Consider the following 18,190-nt stretch of genomic DNA (forward strand, 5'->3'; position numbering starts at 1 on the left):
TAGGTGGGACTTTTTAGGCAAGTAGATTATATACAAAGATATAAAATATAATAGTGTTTAATAAACTTGTTGCATTAAACATATCAAGTGGTGTTCATAAACATTGGTGGTGGGTTATAGACCCAGGTGAAGGAGTGTTAGAAGGTAAGAAATATTGTGACATGTGTTTATAGGGTAACTTTCATAGGAAGACAAGTCTGTCCCTCCATGCTGTATAGCTTGGGAGTTGATCAGAGAATATTCCTGCGTTTCCTACGCGTTTCGGCTAAAGGTAAGCCTTTTTCAAGGAATGTTGTCACCATTTCTGTAACAGTATACAAAAAAGGTATTAATAATCAATGAATATATACCACTGATTTATTCATGTGGTATTAATGAAATATACATACAAGATTTTTTTGTTCCATGTGTGATTCACATTGCCCCTTGTTGAACAGCGAGAACCTTAGGCTGCGTCCTGCAAAAGTATATCTGGATGTTATGTGAGGATTGAGCGTTTAATGAATATTGTATTCAATGTGTGAATTGTGCCCTTACATTTTACGTGTTTAAGTGAGACACTATAGTTAACGTTTTAATTGGGTCATACACGGCATATGGATAATGGTCCAATCTAGATCTGCCGATAAATATAGTAAGATTTAATGTTGAAACATATATTTGTAGTATACTTGGACATAATATCACATATTGATTTACTGACCCAAAGTTATGAATGATTCCTTTAAAATGTTGTCTGAAGTTCGTGAGTGTCTTCACAATTCAAATCTAAAAATATTTATGCAGTTATCCAACAAGCTGATGCACAACATAGTTATATAATATAATGTTATATTACAGTATATGTATATATTACCTTATCCAAGTGGATGGTTTTTCCATGGATATAGGTAGGTGCTTATTCAACGTTATAATCTGGGTGGTTCAAAAAGGCTATATTAGTTAACCATATTTATATTGATGGATAATGTCACTTGATGGTAACACTTACAGTTTTTCAACAAGGGGCAATATGAATCACACAAGGAACAAAAAAATCTTGTATGTATATTTCATTAATACCACATGAATAAATCAGTGGTATATATTCATTGATTATTAATACCTTTTTTGTATACTAATGTTACAGGAATGGTGACAACATTCCTTGAAAAAGGCTTACCTTTAGCCGAAACGCAGGAATATTCTCTGATCAAAACTCCCAAGCTATACAGCATGGAGGGACAGAGACATATCTACCTATGAAAGTCACCCTATAAACACATGTCACAATATTTCTTACCTTCTAACACTCATTCACCTGGGTCTATAACCCACCACCAATGATTATGAACAACACTTGATATGTTTAATGCAACAATTTTTTTATTAAACACCATTATATTTTATATCTTTGTATATAATCTACTTGCCTAAAAAGTCCCACCTATCTTGGCATGAGGTACCAACTCATACATACTATTTACAGAGGGACGACGGCAAACCCATATATTTATAAGCATAATAGAGGTCAAAATTTTCTCCCTGAAGTAACAAGTCTTGCACTGCCCCATAGAGATCTCCTAAGCGATCCGGGGACAAGTGCAGGTTGGAAGGGAGAAACCTTTCCTGAGAGTGCGATCGAAACTCGATCTCGTAGCAAATGACTTTGTGGACCCACTTGTCCTGGATCAGGGAGGTCCACGGACCTGGAAATCAGCGAAGACATCCCCCCAGCCCAGATATGGGTGAGAGAACCCCTTCATACGGACGAAGTCTTGTCCACAGGTCTGGCAGAACCTGCTCAGGGCTTGCCAGACCAAGACCTCTTGGAACCCCCGGCGGAGGCCCTGAAGGGCTTAGATCCCCTGTCTTGAGACCCTGAGGGACAAAGGCTGTTTGTGAGCCGAAAAGAAAGGCCCCCGTCTGCGACGGGACTCCTTAACCTTGGAGGCCTGAGGAAGAAGAGTACTCCCTCAGAAGCCTGGTTGCAGAGCAGCATTTTAACCATAGAATACGCCGCAGTACCACCGCTGAGACAGACAGTCTAGAAATCAAGGCATCACAGACAAACTGTAGCCCTTGGACCAACTGACCAGCAACAGTGAATATATGGCGGGTCAAGGCCTCCGAACTATCAGCTGGATCTGTGAAGACCGGGGACTCTTCAACCGGCATATGGTGGCCTTATTCAACCTGGAAACCGGAGAGTCTACTACAGGAACCGTCCATTTTTTAAGGAGGGAATCCACATAGGGGTACCGCATTACAAAACGCTTATGAATTGCAAAAGGTACATTTTGGGCACCCCCACTGTTTTGTGACAATATTGTTAAAGAAGGCGGGACAGGGGAGCACCTTCGCCACTTTTGAGGACCCCTGGGTGCCAAAAGGTGACCCGCGTCTCCGATGCTTGGTTAGTCGCATTCTCCATCTTTAAGGTTTCCTGCACTGATACAATCAGTGCATCCACTAGAGCCTTTTCATGTGCGGCTAGAGGAGCAGAAGAACCATCCTCACTATCTGAGAACACGAGGTGCGTGGACACATACCAAGAGGGGTAACTTGCATCCATGCATCAGATTCTGGATCTGATGAGTCAGCAGAAACGGGTTAAGGGGGGGGGGGTGCTTCTTGCTAGCCTGTTTGCCCAGGACCAAATCTACCTTGGACACCAAAGACTCCAGGATCGCCGCCAGTTGTTGGGACCCAGAGGGCCCCGACAGCCTCAGAGGGGGATCAGGTGGTGAAATATGCTCCAGGGACTCCTTGAGTGGAGAGGGGAACACTGTAAGGGACACCCCACAGAGCACTACGGCTGCAATAGCAGGAAGAGGGAGAGAAAACCCCACAAAAAGAATCACCACCACCGGTCAGGTACTCACAGCACATCATGCGGCAATCAGGAAGAGGAATGTCCAGGGATCAGCACTAGAGGCCGAGGAGAGGCTCCCACCACTGAATCACTGCCCACCCGGCTCCAAAAACATGCTCGCCGCTATTTTCAATTGGAAACCACAAGAAAAAGGCCACAGAGGCTACACAAACATGGCTGATGATCTGTAGCATGAAAAGCTCCAAGAAAATAGTGGCACCATGTGCCTCCCGTGGGGAGAGATGGGGAGGTAAAGGTTGTGGGGGGGGGGGGGGACCCAGGGGTCCACGTCCACCCCAAAGCCCTAAAGGGGAAGAGGGGGGGGGGGGCAGCTACTTACCATGCCAGGACCAGAGATTCCAGCAAGGAACTAGGTCTTCACTCCCGACTAGGAAGGAAAAAAACTGAATACCGATAGCGGAGAGTGGTAGTATACCCCCTGGGACTGCCCCATAGGTGTAATCAAGTTTGTCTGCCTAGTGTTCTACTGCTGTAGGGGGCAGTATAACCAATATAGTCATGAAGATGGGAATCTGTGTCCATCAATGAACGAAACAGAAGACAGCTAGCAAAAGGGGTTAAGAACTTTTCTCAGCAAAGCAGAGAAAAGATGTCCATCTTCCTGGACATTTGCATGCTGCGTAGGAAGGGTAGACTGGGCCTGGCTCACGACTTTTCTCTTTGGCAGTATCCTATTCTTCTAAAGTTGGCAGCATAACCTGACTGTTTCTGAATTCCTGTGTCCATAATGGAGAATGTAATTGTAGAGTCTGAGAATACACTTTGGTGCCAGACCCTTTTACCTCTTCTTGCTACAACCGTCCACCTAGGAGGTAAGTGGAACTAGTGTATTTACATTAAGGAATTCCTTTCTTTGACTCCCTGAATAGGTAGTTACAAAAAACCAGCAATGAGGTTATGGCCCTTTTCCATAGAAAAGGAATAGTTTAGCTCCAAAAAGGGATCCTTCTCTTGAAAAGAGACTTTAATGAAAAATGTCTGCATGCAATAATGAATCCTTCCCATGCCAAGGTTGTCAAAATGCAAGAGATTTTGGCAATGAGCTGTACTGCTAGTATATAATAGTGCTGTTCATACTAAATGTTATACTTTTTAGAACAGTTTATTACCAGAAGGCGACACGCATATAATTGCTAGAAAGAATAGAAGCAGTGTTATATTAAACATATTGTACAAAACGAATAAAAATAATTTTTACCTTCCCATTCAAATTCATTGCTGTTTTCTGATGGAGTATCCAGATCATCTAAATCCAAGTCTCCACTTTCATCCAAATCCTCAGATAAGATGGAACCATCACTGCGATCCAGTGTTAGACTTAAGTTGGGTGCTATGAGTTTTTTCTTTTTTTTACTACCATTGATTTCAAGTGGACTGGGAACTGAGAAAGATAATAGAAAATAAATACAGTTGATATTACAATTGGGCCTTATTTCTACGAACATTAAACTGTGTCTTGGAGAAGCAAGCTCAGCACCCTGCAATTCTTCAACAGCTAGATAGGATTTCCTATTGCACTGAGAGGTCAATTAAATGCCAAGGATGAATAGGGCTGTCATTCACATTCAGTGCGATGAGCACCAACAAAAATAAATGGCATGAGCAGGGAGGCACTCTCGCATTTTCTAACTGCGGATGTGCATCTCTGTGCTCATTTATGCTGTGCTTGAACAACCATTCCATTTATCCACATAAACAGCCCATGTGCCCTCAAGAATGTGCAAAGAAGTGAGCTGCAGCTGCAAGATTCAGCTCCTAACCCATCTAAATGTGCCTTTAATCCTTCAAAATAGATCTACTGTGACAGCCATTTTAAAAGGAATGCAAAAGCTTCACTATTCCATACCACAAAAGACTTGTATAATTATAAAATATTTTTATTTATTAATTTTTTTTTAATATGGACAAAAGTACTGATTGTTTGCAAAATGCAATGGCTAAGCTTGTGCATCACTTGCTCACTGTGAAATAACAAAACAGCAAGTGCAAAAAGAGTGAAACTGTTGAACATGTGTTTTAACACAATAAAGTAAAAGCAAATGCCATAGTAGTGGTAATGTGCGACAAGAAAACTCTTCCATTGAAGCAGAATTTTCAGTATCAGCCTTAAAATGCTTCTTACAGGACCACAAATAAATGGTACTCCAAGGGAACCACTGCATAATTATTAGTCCACATAGGAATGTTAAGGGCCTCTGTATACAGGAGCCTGTGGGAACCACAAGTCAGGATTTCCCATTAGTCAGTGTTTTTCAGGGACAGCAGCAATGATGGCTGGCAAATACTAAAGTGGAAGACTTGAGGATTGATTTACTAAAGGAAAATAGAGTGTGTACTTTGACAGTGCAGTTGCACTTATTTTCCCAGAGCTTAGTGTGGTGAAACATCACATTGTAGAAAATACCCAATCCGATGCAAGAAAAAAAAAAAATATCAAATGTTGCTTGCACATGACTGAATGATCAAAATCAGCAGAGCTTCACCACATTCACTAAGCTCTGGGGAAAATGAATGCAACTGCACTTGCAAAGTGCACAGTCTATTTGCCTTTAGTAAATCAACCCTTTAGAGTCTACAGTGCACACAGGTAACTCAATGCATGCAATGAAAGACAATTTAGTTTATTCACCTTCATCAACTGCCTTGAGTTGCTGCTGAGACTTTAATTCAATCAACATATGGTAGCATAGCATGTTTGAGAGGCTCTAAAATCATCGGAATTTGGATGGGGCTTGGGGAAACCTACAGATAGCGTATGTTGACCAGACTTGGTCTACATTGGCATAGGGCTCTGGAAAGTGATGAACTAAATCAAGGTAAACCTGTGCCGCACCAAGAGCACTACTTTGGCGTGCCTGCTTTATACTTTTTCAGTTGCACATAGGATGCACCACTCCCAACAGAAACTGGATCAAACCATAAATGTGAGCTGCCAAGCAAAACAGAGGCATAGTTGTAGACACCAACTCAAATGTTGAAGAAAAAAAAAAAAAAAAAAATTTAATAATAATAATAATAATAATAATAAGAATAGCCTCGCTGTGGATGTTAGGATTGCATTATACACTGATCTGTGGTTGGCAGGAAGCAAGACAGATTTAAAAATCATGTCGCAACCAGTTAATGCAGAAGCCATATCCACCACTGATAATGCATAATGAGGTGTCTGACCAAGTCACAAGATATGATATATGTTCAAATATACAAGTTTTTTTTCTTTTTTATCAAAGACAATACAACAAATCAAAGAGAATTAATAATGATCAGGGTATTTCTGTCAAACACCAAGCAATTAAATGCTAATGCTTTTATCAACTACATTTATATAAGGTCTTGTGCATGCTACAGTCCCGCCTACATCTGACTTTAAATGTCATAAAGTTCCAGTGAAGAGAGATGTTAAAATAGTACTTCCATTGAATTTCTGTCCACTTAGTTGCTGGGCTTAAATAGGAAGCAAAATAATGACAAAGGAGATGTGCTTTTACCAGTATGTGAAAAGTTCTGTAACCCTATTTTGTTTCATACTTGTTAAATGAGGCTGCTATGTGTTATGTAGGATTTAGAACAAATTAACCATCGTAATATTTGTACTGCTGTGCCTAGAAAAAAATCTCACTGGTTGTGACTGGCTAAAATGAGCATTTGCCTAAAGTGTGATTACACTCTGGCCCAAATTATGTGATCTGCATAGAATTCAAATGTGCAGATTGTAAGCGCCACAAGCAGGGCCCTCCAATTCCTTCTGTATTGAACGATGTTGTAATTGTTCTGTTTCCCTTCATATTGTAAAGCGCTGTGCAAGCTGCTGGCGCTAGAAATCCTGAATACCAATACCTGCTCTGGTGTCCTCTGAACACTCTACTTTCCCTTCTACAAAAGATTTACTGATCAGTTAATCCGCTTCTACTTAAAGCTACACTCTAGCTGTGTTTTTTATTGCATAGTTACATTGTCCCATCATGTACCAATGTTAGTAAGAATATTCCATGCCTATTGTACTGCTGTAGAAGCAGAGGATCAATGTATTAATTGGTGCCACAACAGTGATCACCGTGGTATTTGGGGTCCTGTGCTTAGAGGCATTCTGCAAATGGACAACAGGTAGAGCATGACGTCACGGATTTACCTCTCTGTTGCCCAATCAGAGAACGCCTTAGTTTCCGCACTTTAATTTACACTGCCTGGTCAAAAAAAAAAAAAAAAAAGTCGCCACCTGGAATTAACTAAGCATCTAACTAAACTAAGCATGCAGTAACTATCCTACTTAGGGATGCACCGAAATGAAAATTCTGGGCCGAAACCGAAAATGCAGGATGCCCTTGGCCGAAAATTACTTTTTCCCCCCAAATAATTTTAAAATAGACAGAAGAGGGGCATACACCAAAAACAGGCAGCGACGTACACCTGTAGCTGCCACCCTGTCACAGTATATGTACTGTGACGGGTTGGCAAGAGGTTAATTTAATTACCAATGGTATTTGTATTATGCAGCATGAAGGGGTTAATGTATTGTCACTGCTGGTCACTGATGCATTAGTGACCAACCAGTGGCAGTTAATTAACCCCTTTGTGCTGCATTAGTGCAACCAGTATCAGTGTTAATTACTGGTTGCACTAATGCAGCACAAAGGGATTAATTAACTGCCACTGGTTGGTCACTAATGCATCAGTGACCAGCAGTGACAATACATTAACCCCCTCATGCTGCATAATACTAATACCATTGGTAAGCTCGCCTCAGCTCCCCCCCCCCCCCACTGCCTCAGCGTCCCTCTCGGCAGTACACCCTCCCCCCCTCCTCACCGCCTCAGCATCCCCATCCCAAGGATGCAATCTCCTTACTCTGCTCCTCCGGTGTCCTTCCAGTTTCTAAAGACGCGCCTCTGGCGGTCGGCCCGCCTCCCTGTGATGTCACTACTACTACGATCTGTGCATGAATGAACTGACACACCGGGTGGAAGGGTGGGCGAGCGGTCGCTAATAGCTATAACTATGTAAGCGCTTCACTTCCCTGTCAGAGGAGATACCCGCATGACAGGGAAGTGAAGCGCTCACATAGTTATAGCTATTAGCGGCCACTCGCCCGCCCTCCCACCCGGTGTGTAAGTTCATTTATACACATAGTCGTAGTAGGGAAAACGAGAGGCGGGCGGCCGGCCAGAGGCGGGACTTTTCAAACCTGCGCTGCGCCCTCCTCCTTCCTCATGGCGGCCATTAATTTCGGCATTTTTAACCCATTTTCGGTGCATCCCTAATCCTACTAGATAGTTACTGCATGTGCCCAAAGAATGAGATTGACTACCTGAATATACTGAATGACCAGGTTATTCCATCAATGGATTTTTTCTTCCCTGACGGCACGTACATATTTCAAGATGACAATGCCAGGATTCATCGGGCTCAAATTGTGAAAGAGTGGTTCAGGATGCATGAGACCTCATTTTCACACATGGATTGGCCACCACAGAACATAATCCCATTGAAAATCTGTGGGTCTGGCTGCAACACTGGACGGAAATAAATCTTGTGACATTGTAGAAGCTTATTGAAACAATGCCACAGTGAATGCATGCCGTAATCAATGCTAAATGTAATAGTAATACCTCTCTTTTGTGTCCATACATTGCCTATGTCCTCGGAAAGATTACAGGGGGTGAATTGAGACTGAGCACCTGTCTATGTGAAGCGATATAGGTCCTTGGGGCCTGAAGTTGTCTAGTGAGCATAAATTGATTATCGCTACCCACTGAGTGAAAAGTATGCCACCACTCTTTATGGTGTGGGGGTCCTAACAGCCATTTTCATCACTTAACCAGCGGATTTACCAACTTCTATTGCACATTTAGATATTGGACTTTTTATATTTTTCACTTATGCACATAGCACTTTGATTTTTTAGGATACCTATGCATTTCACAAGTATTTTTAAACCTATTTCAAGGTTTTTTTGTTTTTTTTTTATTGAAATAGGTACCAATATTCAGGATTTGCATTTAGGATTGTTATTTATTCATGTGTGCACTAGATATATTAATGTATGGTATTTCTTTGAAACATAGGTATTAGTATTACACTTTAACACTAGAGGTAAATATCTAAACAGTGCCTTATTCGTGTTTAATAGTGTGTATATGTAAAGAAAGAAAAAGAGTGGAAACATTTTTGAAGAACCCTCCTACAAAGCGTTCTGTGAATGGCGGCCATACTGAGTGAGCAACCCCTTTGTCACTATGCAGAAGGGTAGACACTCAGTTCAGGAACCAAAAGACCTCAGCAATTAATGTAGTAGCGTAGACTACAAAGATTCTCGGCTTCCACAGCAGCCCCACAGGTATGGAATGGGTTTCCTTAGATTGATCCTGGCTTAACGAATGAAACTGTGCAATAAAAAGCATGCCTAGAGTTAAGCTTTAAAATTAGGGCTGCCAGTCCAGATCTTCTGAAAAAGCTAGTTGCCTGGCTGTCTCTTGCTTTAATACTTTTCAAATCATTGACCCAGAAAATTTATAACTAAGCCTTTAAAGCATGCGAGTAAAAAGAAGTACCAATATAGTGGGCATACTTGCTACACAAATAGATCAGAAAGCATTAATGCCAAACTACTAGTATTTTCAGAAGCAGACATCAGGAATAGCAACCCCCAAAGTCTTCTGTCATGACATTAGTTCTTTAATGTTATAAAACCATCACAGAGATCTTTCAGCAAGATAGTTATAATGGCAGTCATCGCCTACATTTTCTGTAGTTGATGAATTCCTTCTATTGTCTTATATTCTGTCCTGAAGATAAATGAATCATAGGGGTGCAGACAAAAGGAGCAACCACAAAAGGTTAAAATCAGCAGGCATAGACAAGCAGACCAAGTAACATGCAAATATAGCTAGGAGGTAGATACTTGCGTGAGTTACGAGATGCTGAGTAAGGAATACAATAAACTGACTGATCCAGCACTGGAAAAGCCCAAGCTAAAGCAGACAGACACAGGATTCACAAACATGGGTACACAAAACAAGAGACAGTTGAAAAGAATTAGAGGAAAAATTAGGTATTATAAGAAATCCAAACTCAGTAGCTACAATGCACTCACTGCTCTGTATTTCCTAAACTAGACAGGCTTTGTGAAATGAACAATAGTCATCATTCATCTCTGTGCACCTCCGAGTACAAGATGGGCACTGGTGTTCCTATGCATCTTCAGACCACCAATATCCATGTCAGCACTTGCCCATAACATAGTTAAATTAGATTCATTAATTCATACTATATATAAATGGGACTGTCATTAGTGCGGCAAAGCCTCTTTACCTGCTGAGGAAGTTCAAAGCAGTGAGATGTGTCTACAAGATGCAGCTCACCACCCTTCTAAATGGATATTTACTGAAACGTGCAAGATAAGAACAAGTCTTCATACATCTAAATGATCGCAATAGCCCCATTCCCGGAAAATACCACAAGGGCCCCATTCCCGGAAAATACCACAAGGGCCCCATTCCCAGAAACTAGCACAATGGCACCATTTCCGGAAAATACCACAAGGGCACCATTCCTGGAAAATACCACAATGGCACCATTCCTGGAAAATACCACAATGCCACCATTCCTGAACAATGCCTCCAAAATTTAGATTTTTCAGTTTCTACTATTCATAAATCAATGGCATGTTTTGCCAGTCATCAATTGCCAAAAGCTGCAACTTAAAGAGGTATTTGGGACAAGTAAAGCATGACTGTGACCGTGTCGAGGATGCCTATTCCATGCCAGGTGGCCTTTAGCTTCTTATCTTAGCATTGTGAATTATTTAACCAGGCATACTGAAATGAACTGAGTGAAAGGGAAATTGTAGCAAGGTCCTGCATCATACAGTCATAGAGCTAACTACATATGTCGTGGGGAACTTTCTAGTCAACAGTCCTCAGCACAGTATACCTTCCAGTTGTTACTCAATCCTCAAACCCTAGTTAAAGAGTAACTACACTTTTGTGGAGGGAGGAAAGAGAAAAAAAAAAAAAAAAAAGTCATTTGAACCAGATGCAGTGAGACTGCACTGAGCAGCTATTTCAGTACAATTCGACTGCATAACAAGGCAAAATGCCTTGTCTCCTATGTGCCTAGTGCACACCACTGTGTTGTTGAGGTTGTGTGAACAGTGTGCGGCAGCCAATTAATGAAATGTATGCGTGACATTTCAATAAAAAGTTCCTTAAAAGAAAAAACAAAAAGAAAAAGCCGACAGTGTGATGCGCTGATATTGGAGCATCATCACCGTGGCGATCTAGCCTGCTTTTTAACTTCGTAGCTGTGAATAAGCCTTTAGGTACACTGTAAAGATTTTAACAAACTGTAGCAGATTCCTACATTTTGTTGCTCTGGAGTTTGCTCTTTTTTTCCCCAAAATGTCTTAGGGAAACCATAACTGAATGGGAGGGACTGGATCTCAGTATTTCACCAAACAATTTGTTGAGAATAGCGTAAAGATGTAATACAGCCCCAGTCATGCTTTTATTGCGGTCTGTGCCCCATTAGGGGGATAGAACACTCTGTCCTATTTACGGTTATCAGAGTGAATGAGAAAGAAAATCCCAAATATTGAGATGTTACTAGAGCAGGAATAGAAAAGTCTTCCAATGGGGAACACTAGTTCTGATGACAACCAGGGATTCCCTCACTTTGGAAGGATTTCCTTTCACTGTTTTGGGTATGGGACAGGAAATGAAGGGAAATCTCCCCAATTGGATACATTTGGTGAAAAAAAAAAAAAAACATATGACCAGAATACTTACAAAATCCAAGTATATCCATAATAAAAACATTTTGCCTTTAGTTCTAGCTTAGGTTTATATTGCAGGGAGTGCCTAAAATGTGACTTCTATCTTAAAGTAGACTTCCCGGAAAATCACTGAGCCAATTACACAAACAGGAAACATTTCTGGGGGCAAATCTGTACAAAACGCCTCCAGGTTGTCATTCTGTCTTGAATTTTACAGAAAAATTACAGTGGCTGCAGACTGAGGGAAAGGCCATTTTTAATAATATTACATTTCAACATGGCTTCTGCAATTATTTATGCTATATATTTTATTTGCAATATTTTTTTTCCCCCATGAAAGTAGAGTTACCCTTTAATGACTGTGCAATATTTAATTGGGATCACATGCTGCAGCTTAGGGATAAAGAACAAATTAAACAAAAAAAGGCCATGATCTGTCCAAATGCCCATATAGTGTGTGTGTGTGTGTGTGTGTGTGTGTGTGTGTGTGTGTGTGTGTGTGTGTGTGTGTGTGTGTGTGTGTGTGTGTGTGTGTGTGTGTATATATATATATATATATATATATACATATATATCTTGTATTCCAGCCTATATAGATCTGGGTATATTATTTCAATTGCACAGCTGCTTAAGTTGTTTCTGATGCCCACTACTGATCTTTTGTTAGGAGGCTGGAAGGTAGTCTGTCAGACTGGACACCATTCACAGCAGGCAAAATTACACACAGACTCCTTGCCTGTAACGCAAAAGGAGATCAGCGGTGACAGGTAAAAGTGATACATTATCCTAAAACTGAACTAAACCCATGGATTTAACGGTTTCCCAAAACAGATACAAGGTACGTCAGGAACAGTAACAGTCACAGTTGCTTGTGCTCTCAACTGAACTGCTAACCCATCAATTAGTTGGTGTCATAACTGATCAAATGTGCACCACCCTGGCAACTGCAGATTAAAAACGGAGACTAAGATGGCAGCCTCCTTGACTGTAGAGGATAGGAGGGTTTAGCTCCTCTATAGTTGTCCCTGTGGAGGCAAACACATAAGACACTGAACCTATAAGTATAAAAAGTAGAATTCTTAAAAAAAAAAAAAAAAAAAAATATGACATGTTCCACTTTGCAGTTTACTTTTTAATGACAAATGTCAGTGAATAATAATCTGGTATCAGAATTATTATTTTCCTTCAACAGTATCATGCCCTATATAAAATGGCACATGTGACTTCTCAAGCTAGGTACTCCTATGGAGCCTATATGAGAGAGTGGGCGCTAGACAAAATAAATGTTTACATTATCTGGACAATTGTAGAACTGGGAGTTTTTGGTAGTAAAGTATGAGATGGTGTCACACCCTGAAGAAGCAGAGGACGTAATGTGGAGCGCTGAGACTGGTCAGTGTTGCAGAAAAGAGGACAATCTAGCAGCAGCAGAACCTTGGCCTAAAGTGCTGCCCCACCTTCTTTCCCTCTTAAAAGTGTTTATAAGTGGGGAGAGCAGAGCTCAAAGTACTGCTCATGGTATTGGGGGGGGTTTAGATATGATAAAGAAAGCAGAGGTTTGGTATTTATAAAGTTGCAATACAATGTATGAATTTCGTCCAGTTCCTGATGAAGTGACCAACATTATGCCGAGGTCCTGCTGGCCACCCTCCTACCTGAAAACGTAAGAGCCAGGCAGAAAATTGTTGACCGAAAAGCGGCTGCATCCACTGGTTGGGCATTAGATGCAGCCACTGGTTGGGCATTTTGGCTGGGAGGGGGGGGGGGGGGGTTAGTTATGCATATGTAGAATGCCTGCAGCTAAAAAAAAGTAAGGATATTTATATGGGCTGCATAACCGAATAAAACATTTAAAGACATTAGGCAGCAGATGGGCTTAAAGTTACAATCCAGCAGGGATTCATTTGCCTGACAGATTCAAACCTTTTTTCAGTATGTGTTATACACACACGTATGCAACATTTCATGAAGCAGTATAAAACCCAAAAGCAAACATATTGCAGCTTACCAATTCTTAGGCATGGTGGCTGCATAGGTTTTCTTTTAATGCTCTTATTTTCACTTGGTGATTCTGTCAGTGTGCGGTTTTTCAACACAACAAGCTTAACACTGACAAGATAGCTTACAATGGTCAGCCTTTATTTATGTAAAACCTTCATCCCAAAAAGGAACTTAACTGTTGCTGTAACTATTTATAAAGTTTTAGCTGGAGTTTAGCATCAAATGTTTAGTGTATTTAAATCTGCTAGACATCCAACACTCCCCTCACTCCAAAATGACAATGCTGCTGTCTGCTATGCTCCTGTGCTCCTTCATCCAGAGTGGTGGCATTCTAATACAGGAGGTGAGTTAATGGCCAGATCACCAGATAAAACAGAGGGGGGAAAAAAACCTAAAAAAGAAAAAAAAAAAAACCTGATGCAGCCACCACATCTTCCAAAATATTAATTTTTTGGTTTGTGGTTTAATACTGCTTTCAATTTTACTAACTGAAAAGTCATATTTACCAGAAACATTAGCTAAATATGAAAACATACATTTTAGAATAACCTTCATATCATATTTCTGATTATTTTTATCAAGACACTGGATTGGTTTTGAATTCCATTATCTTTAAACTAGGACCACACTGACGCTCTGCATTTTATAAAGGTAAAAGCACTCTTACCTGGTCTGCCCTCTCTGTCTGTTCCAGACAAGTAATCCCCTTCAATATGGTCATCTTCTGGAAGTGGTCTGGATAATATAGAACAACTTTCATCATAAAACCATACATAGCAACCAATAATCTCAGCAGTTCCTATCATTATTTGCAATATAACATAGAAAAAAAACGCAGTGAACATGGGCTGAATATGTATCATTAGAGTGACATCTGTCCACTAGAGCTGGAATATTAATTGTTAAAAATCGCGATCTCTGTTCAACCACCCTCACAATCTTAATTTGGCATTTCCACGATTCATATAGTGCAGAGCTGTTCTCTGCTCACTCACAGCTGTCAAAAAAAAAAAAAAAGCCTTCATAATGGTTTATCAACATTGCTAAGCGCTGGGAAATCACTTTAAACATGTTTTACATTGTACACTGCACAAAAAAATTAAAGGAACACTTTGAAAACAAATCCGATCTCAATAGGGAAAAATATCATGCTGGGTATCTAAACTGATATGAACTGGGTAATGTGTTAGGAATGAAAGAATGCCACATCGTTTAATGGAAATGAAAATCATCAAGCTACCGAGGGCTGATTTTAAAGACACCCCTAAAATCAGAGAGAAAAAAAAAAAAAAAATGATGCAGCAGACTAGTCCATTTTGCATAAATTTCATTGCAGCAACTCAAAATCATACTCAGTGGTTATGGTCCCCATGTGTTTGTATGCATGCCCGACAACGTCGGAGCATGCTCCTTTTGAATCAACGGATGGTGTCCTGGGGTATTTCCTCCCAGATCTGGACCAGAGCATCACTGAGCTCATGAACAGACTGAGATGCAACCCGGTGGCGTCAGATTGATCAAAACATAATGTCCTAGATGTGTTCTATTGGATTTAGGTCAGGCGAGTGTGGGGGCCATTCAATTATACCAATTCCTTCATCCTCCAGGAACTGGCTACATACTCTCGTCACATGAGGCTGGGCATTGTCATGCACCAGGAGGAACCCAGGACCCACTGTACGAACATAGGGTCTGACAATGGGTCCAAAGATTTCATCCTAATAGCTAATGGCAGTCAGGGTGCCATTGTCTAGCCTGAAGAGGTCTGTGCATCCCTCCACGGATATACCTCCTCAGACCATCACTGACCCACCAAATTGGTCATGCTGAACAATGTTAAAGGCAGCAGAATGTTCTCCACGGCTTCTCCAGAACGCAAGCCAATTTCCTTAGGATGCTTAGGCCTGGGACACATGATATCTTCATTCAAATGAAAATCAGAGACGACCCTCGGAAGGAACGACGGACATGGACGAAGAACCACCTTATCCTTGTGAACCACCAGATCTGGGCGGCACAGTGGTGTAGTGGTTAGCACTTTCACCTAGCAGCAAGAGGGTCGCCGGTTCGAATCCCAACCACGACATTACCTGCCTGGAGTTTGCATGTTCTCCCTGTGCCTGCGTGGGTTTCCTCCGGGTACTCCGGTTTCCTCCCACACTCCAAAGACATGCTGGTAGGTTAATTGGATCCTGTATAAAATTGGCCATACTATGTATGAATGCGAGTTAGGGACCTTAGATTGTAAGCTCCTTGAGGGCAGGGAATGAGGGAATGTGCAATGTATATGTAAAGCGCTGCAAAAATTGACAGCGCTATATAAGAACCTGAAATAATAATAATAATAATAAGGTGAATGACAAGACAGCGCCGCCAGCTCCGACACCCTGCGCGCAGAAGTAATATCCACCAAAAAGGCCACCTTCTGGGATAACGTAAGCAGGAATATTTTCAAAAAGGCTTCTGGAGAACCGACAACACCAAATTGAGGTCGATGGACACCGCACTGGAGGAACCAAGTGTCTCGCTCCCTGGCTAAAAATACGCACCAAGGAATGTATGGCCAATGGACGTTAAAAGAAAACCACCAAGGCTGAAACCTGGCCCTTAATGGTACTCAAGGCCGTGCACTGCTCAACCAACCGTTGTAGGAAAGCCAAGATCAGAGCCACCGAAAAGGAGCGAGGATGAACCCCAAGTGACTCACACCACGCAATGTACGTCTTCAAAGTACAATGGTAGATCTTCCAGATTTTCTAGTCTCTAACAGCGTAGGAATCACTGATTAAGACAAAGCTCTATCTGTTCTGCATTGGGACCCCCCTGCACTATACCCACACTGAAACAGCAGGGCATGCACCTAGGGGTCTCCTACACTGGGACCCCTCCAGACTAGCAGGGCAGGACACACACTATTCAAGGACCCTTACAGAGTGGGGATAGCAGGGGAGATCCCAGGGGTCTGTTGCATTCTCTGCCCTGGGACACCCACCAGACTAGGTCAAGACCAGGGAAATGGGAGTGGGGGAAGCCCAGCTCAGTGAGGGATTTAATGATGGGAGGGGGGAACCTGCAGGTAGGTCCGACCGTCCCTGGAGGTTACCTGCGTCCACCCCAAAGAAAACCACCAAAAAGGGGAGAGGGGGGACTGTACTTACCCTTCCATGGTATGGGTAACGCTCCAGACAGAACTCCTCGCCACCGAAGTAGGGGAGCTGTCAGCCAAGGGACCGCTGCGACTTAGACCCAAGCATGGTCGTATGCAACCCTTCGAGACATTTAACTCGCGGGCTAGTCTCTGTCCATGAGGCTATGACGCGGCTGACCTAGCGCGTAGCTGCGGTCTGCACGTGCTCACTGGCCAGGCTGAGGGGACCACTGGATCTAGATTATCCAGCCTGTCGCCAAGCCCCACAGTTGACTGTAGCTCTCCCAAGAGAAAAAAGAAAAAAAAAGATGTAAGGAAGAAGGAGAAAATTGCTAGAACCAGAGATCCCAGCCGGGAACCTAGGTCCTTATTCCTGACTAGACAGATTAAAACAGATTACCTAGAGCAGAGAGAGGGTTATTTACCAGCTGAGGACAGCCTATGGGCATAGCTAGGTGTTTTTTAGTCTGCCTAGTCCTACTCCTGGAGGAGGCAATATAACCCACTAGTTATAAATTAATGAGAAACAGTACTCCTACATATGCAAACAGATACAGTTTTAGTATAAAAATGATATACAATTACCTTGGAAAGTCTTCATCCTGCCACTCTTCCTTAAACTCTACTCCTTCCATCCTCAGCCTTGCTTCTGTTGTAGTCACAGACTCTGGCCTCTCAAAGGATCCAGACTTTTCTTTGCTACAAAACACAACAAAGTATAACTTTATATATGTAGCAATATTTCCAGGCCTTGAGCCTCATGTGGGTCTGCCATTGTTACCGGAGACACTTCCAACACATTTAAGTTGTGAACCCAAGTGTGGGAGTTGAGACAATGACTACTCCAGCATCTTTGGCTAATTTTGTTTATTGTATTTTGGGGATGGGAGAAGGGAATGAGTGGGATACTCCTCTGGCTCAACTAGGTTAACTGGGACTTTATACAAAAATGTCCGTTGGCGCTGTCTTGACGCCAGCAGAATGCCGACCAGCGCTTCCCGACGCTTGGAAATACTGCTTTGCTGAGCTAGTGCTGGAACCTCGACTTTAACTTGTTTGTTAACTCAGAAGATCCAGGACTGTAGAACACTGAACACGTCCCTTCAGCCCTTCACTGAGGTAGCTCCTTGTCACTGCTTGTGCCGCTGCAACTCTTAACTCTGTACACTACACACTGTACACATTAGCTCTTCAGAGCCGAACCGCTGGCGCCCCCTGACTAGGCACCCCTTTTACAGCTAGCTGACTCCTAGATCCCTGGAACCTTCTCTGGAGAGGTCCCCTCTACACTTGGCAGACCCCTAGGGGCAGTTCACAGTACTCACGACCTTGGCAGGCTTTCCTGGAACTGAACCCCCCTCTTCCTCCTCTGGTTCTCGGCACACCGGATCCCCTC

General features: G+C 42.2%; 1 protein-coding gene across 3 annotated transcripts in view; it reads right to left on the reverse strand.

The window, feature by feature from the left end:
• The window catches only part of BNIP2 (BCL2 interacting protein 2), a 127,898-nt gene that overhangs the window by 58,932 nt on the left and 50,776 nt on the right, over window positions 1-18,190 (reverse strand). For 2 of the 3 annotated variants that reach the window (XM_082255889.1, XM_082255888.1), the window contains exons 2-5: window positions 17,380-17,493; window positions 14,314-14,381; window positions 9,778-9,843; window positions 4,074-4,256 (exon numbers count right to left, since the gene is read on the reverse strand). In XM_082255889.1, coding sequence (XP_082112015.1) covers window positions 4,074-4,256; window positions 9,778-9,843; window positions 14,314-14,381; window positions 17,380-17,493 — 431 coding nt within the window. The remainder of the gene's footprint in view (window positions 1-4,073; window positions 4,257-9,777; window positions 9,844-14,313; window positions 14,382-17,379; window positions 17,494-18,190) is intronic. The other variant, XM_082255890.1, reaches the window with a different exon arrangement.

The sequence above is a fragment of the Pelophylax lessonae genome (genome assembly GCF_965119305.1).
Source record: "Pelophylax lessonae genome assembly, chromosome: 4".
NCBI lineage: Eukaryota > Metazoa > Chordata > Amphibia > Anura > Ranidae > Pelophylax > Pelophylax lessonae.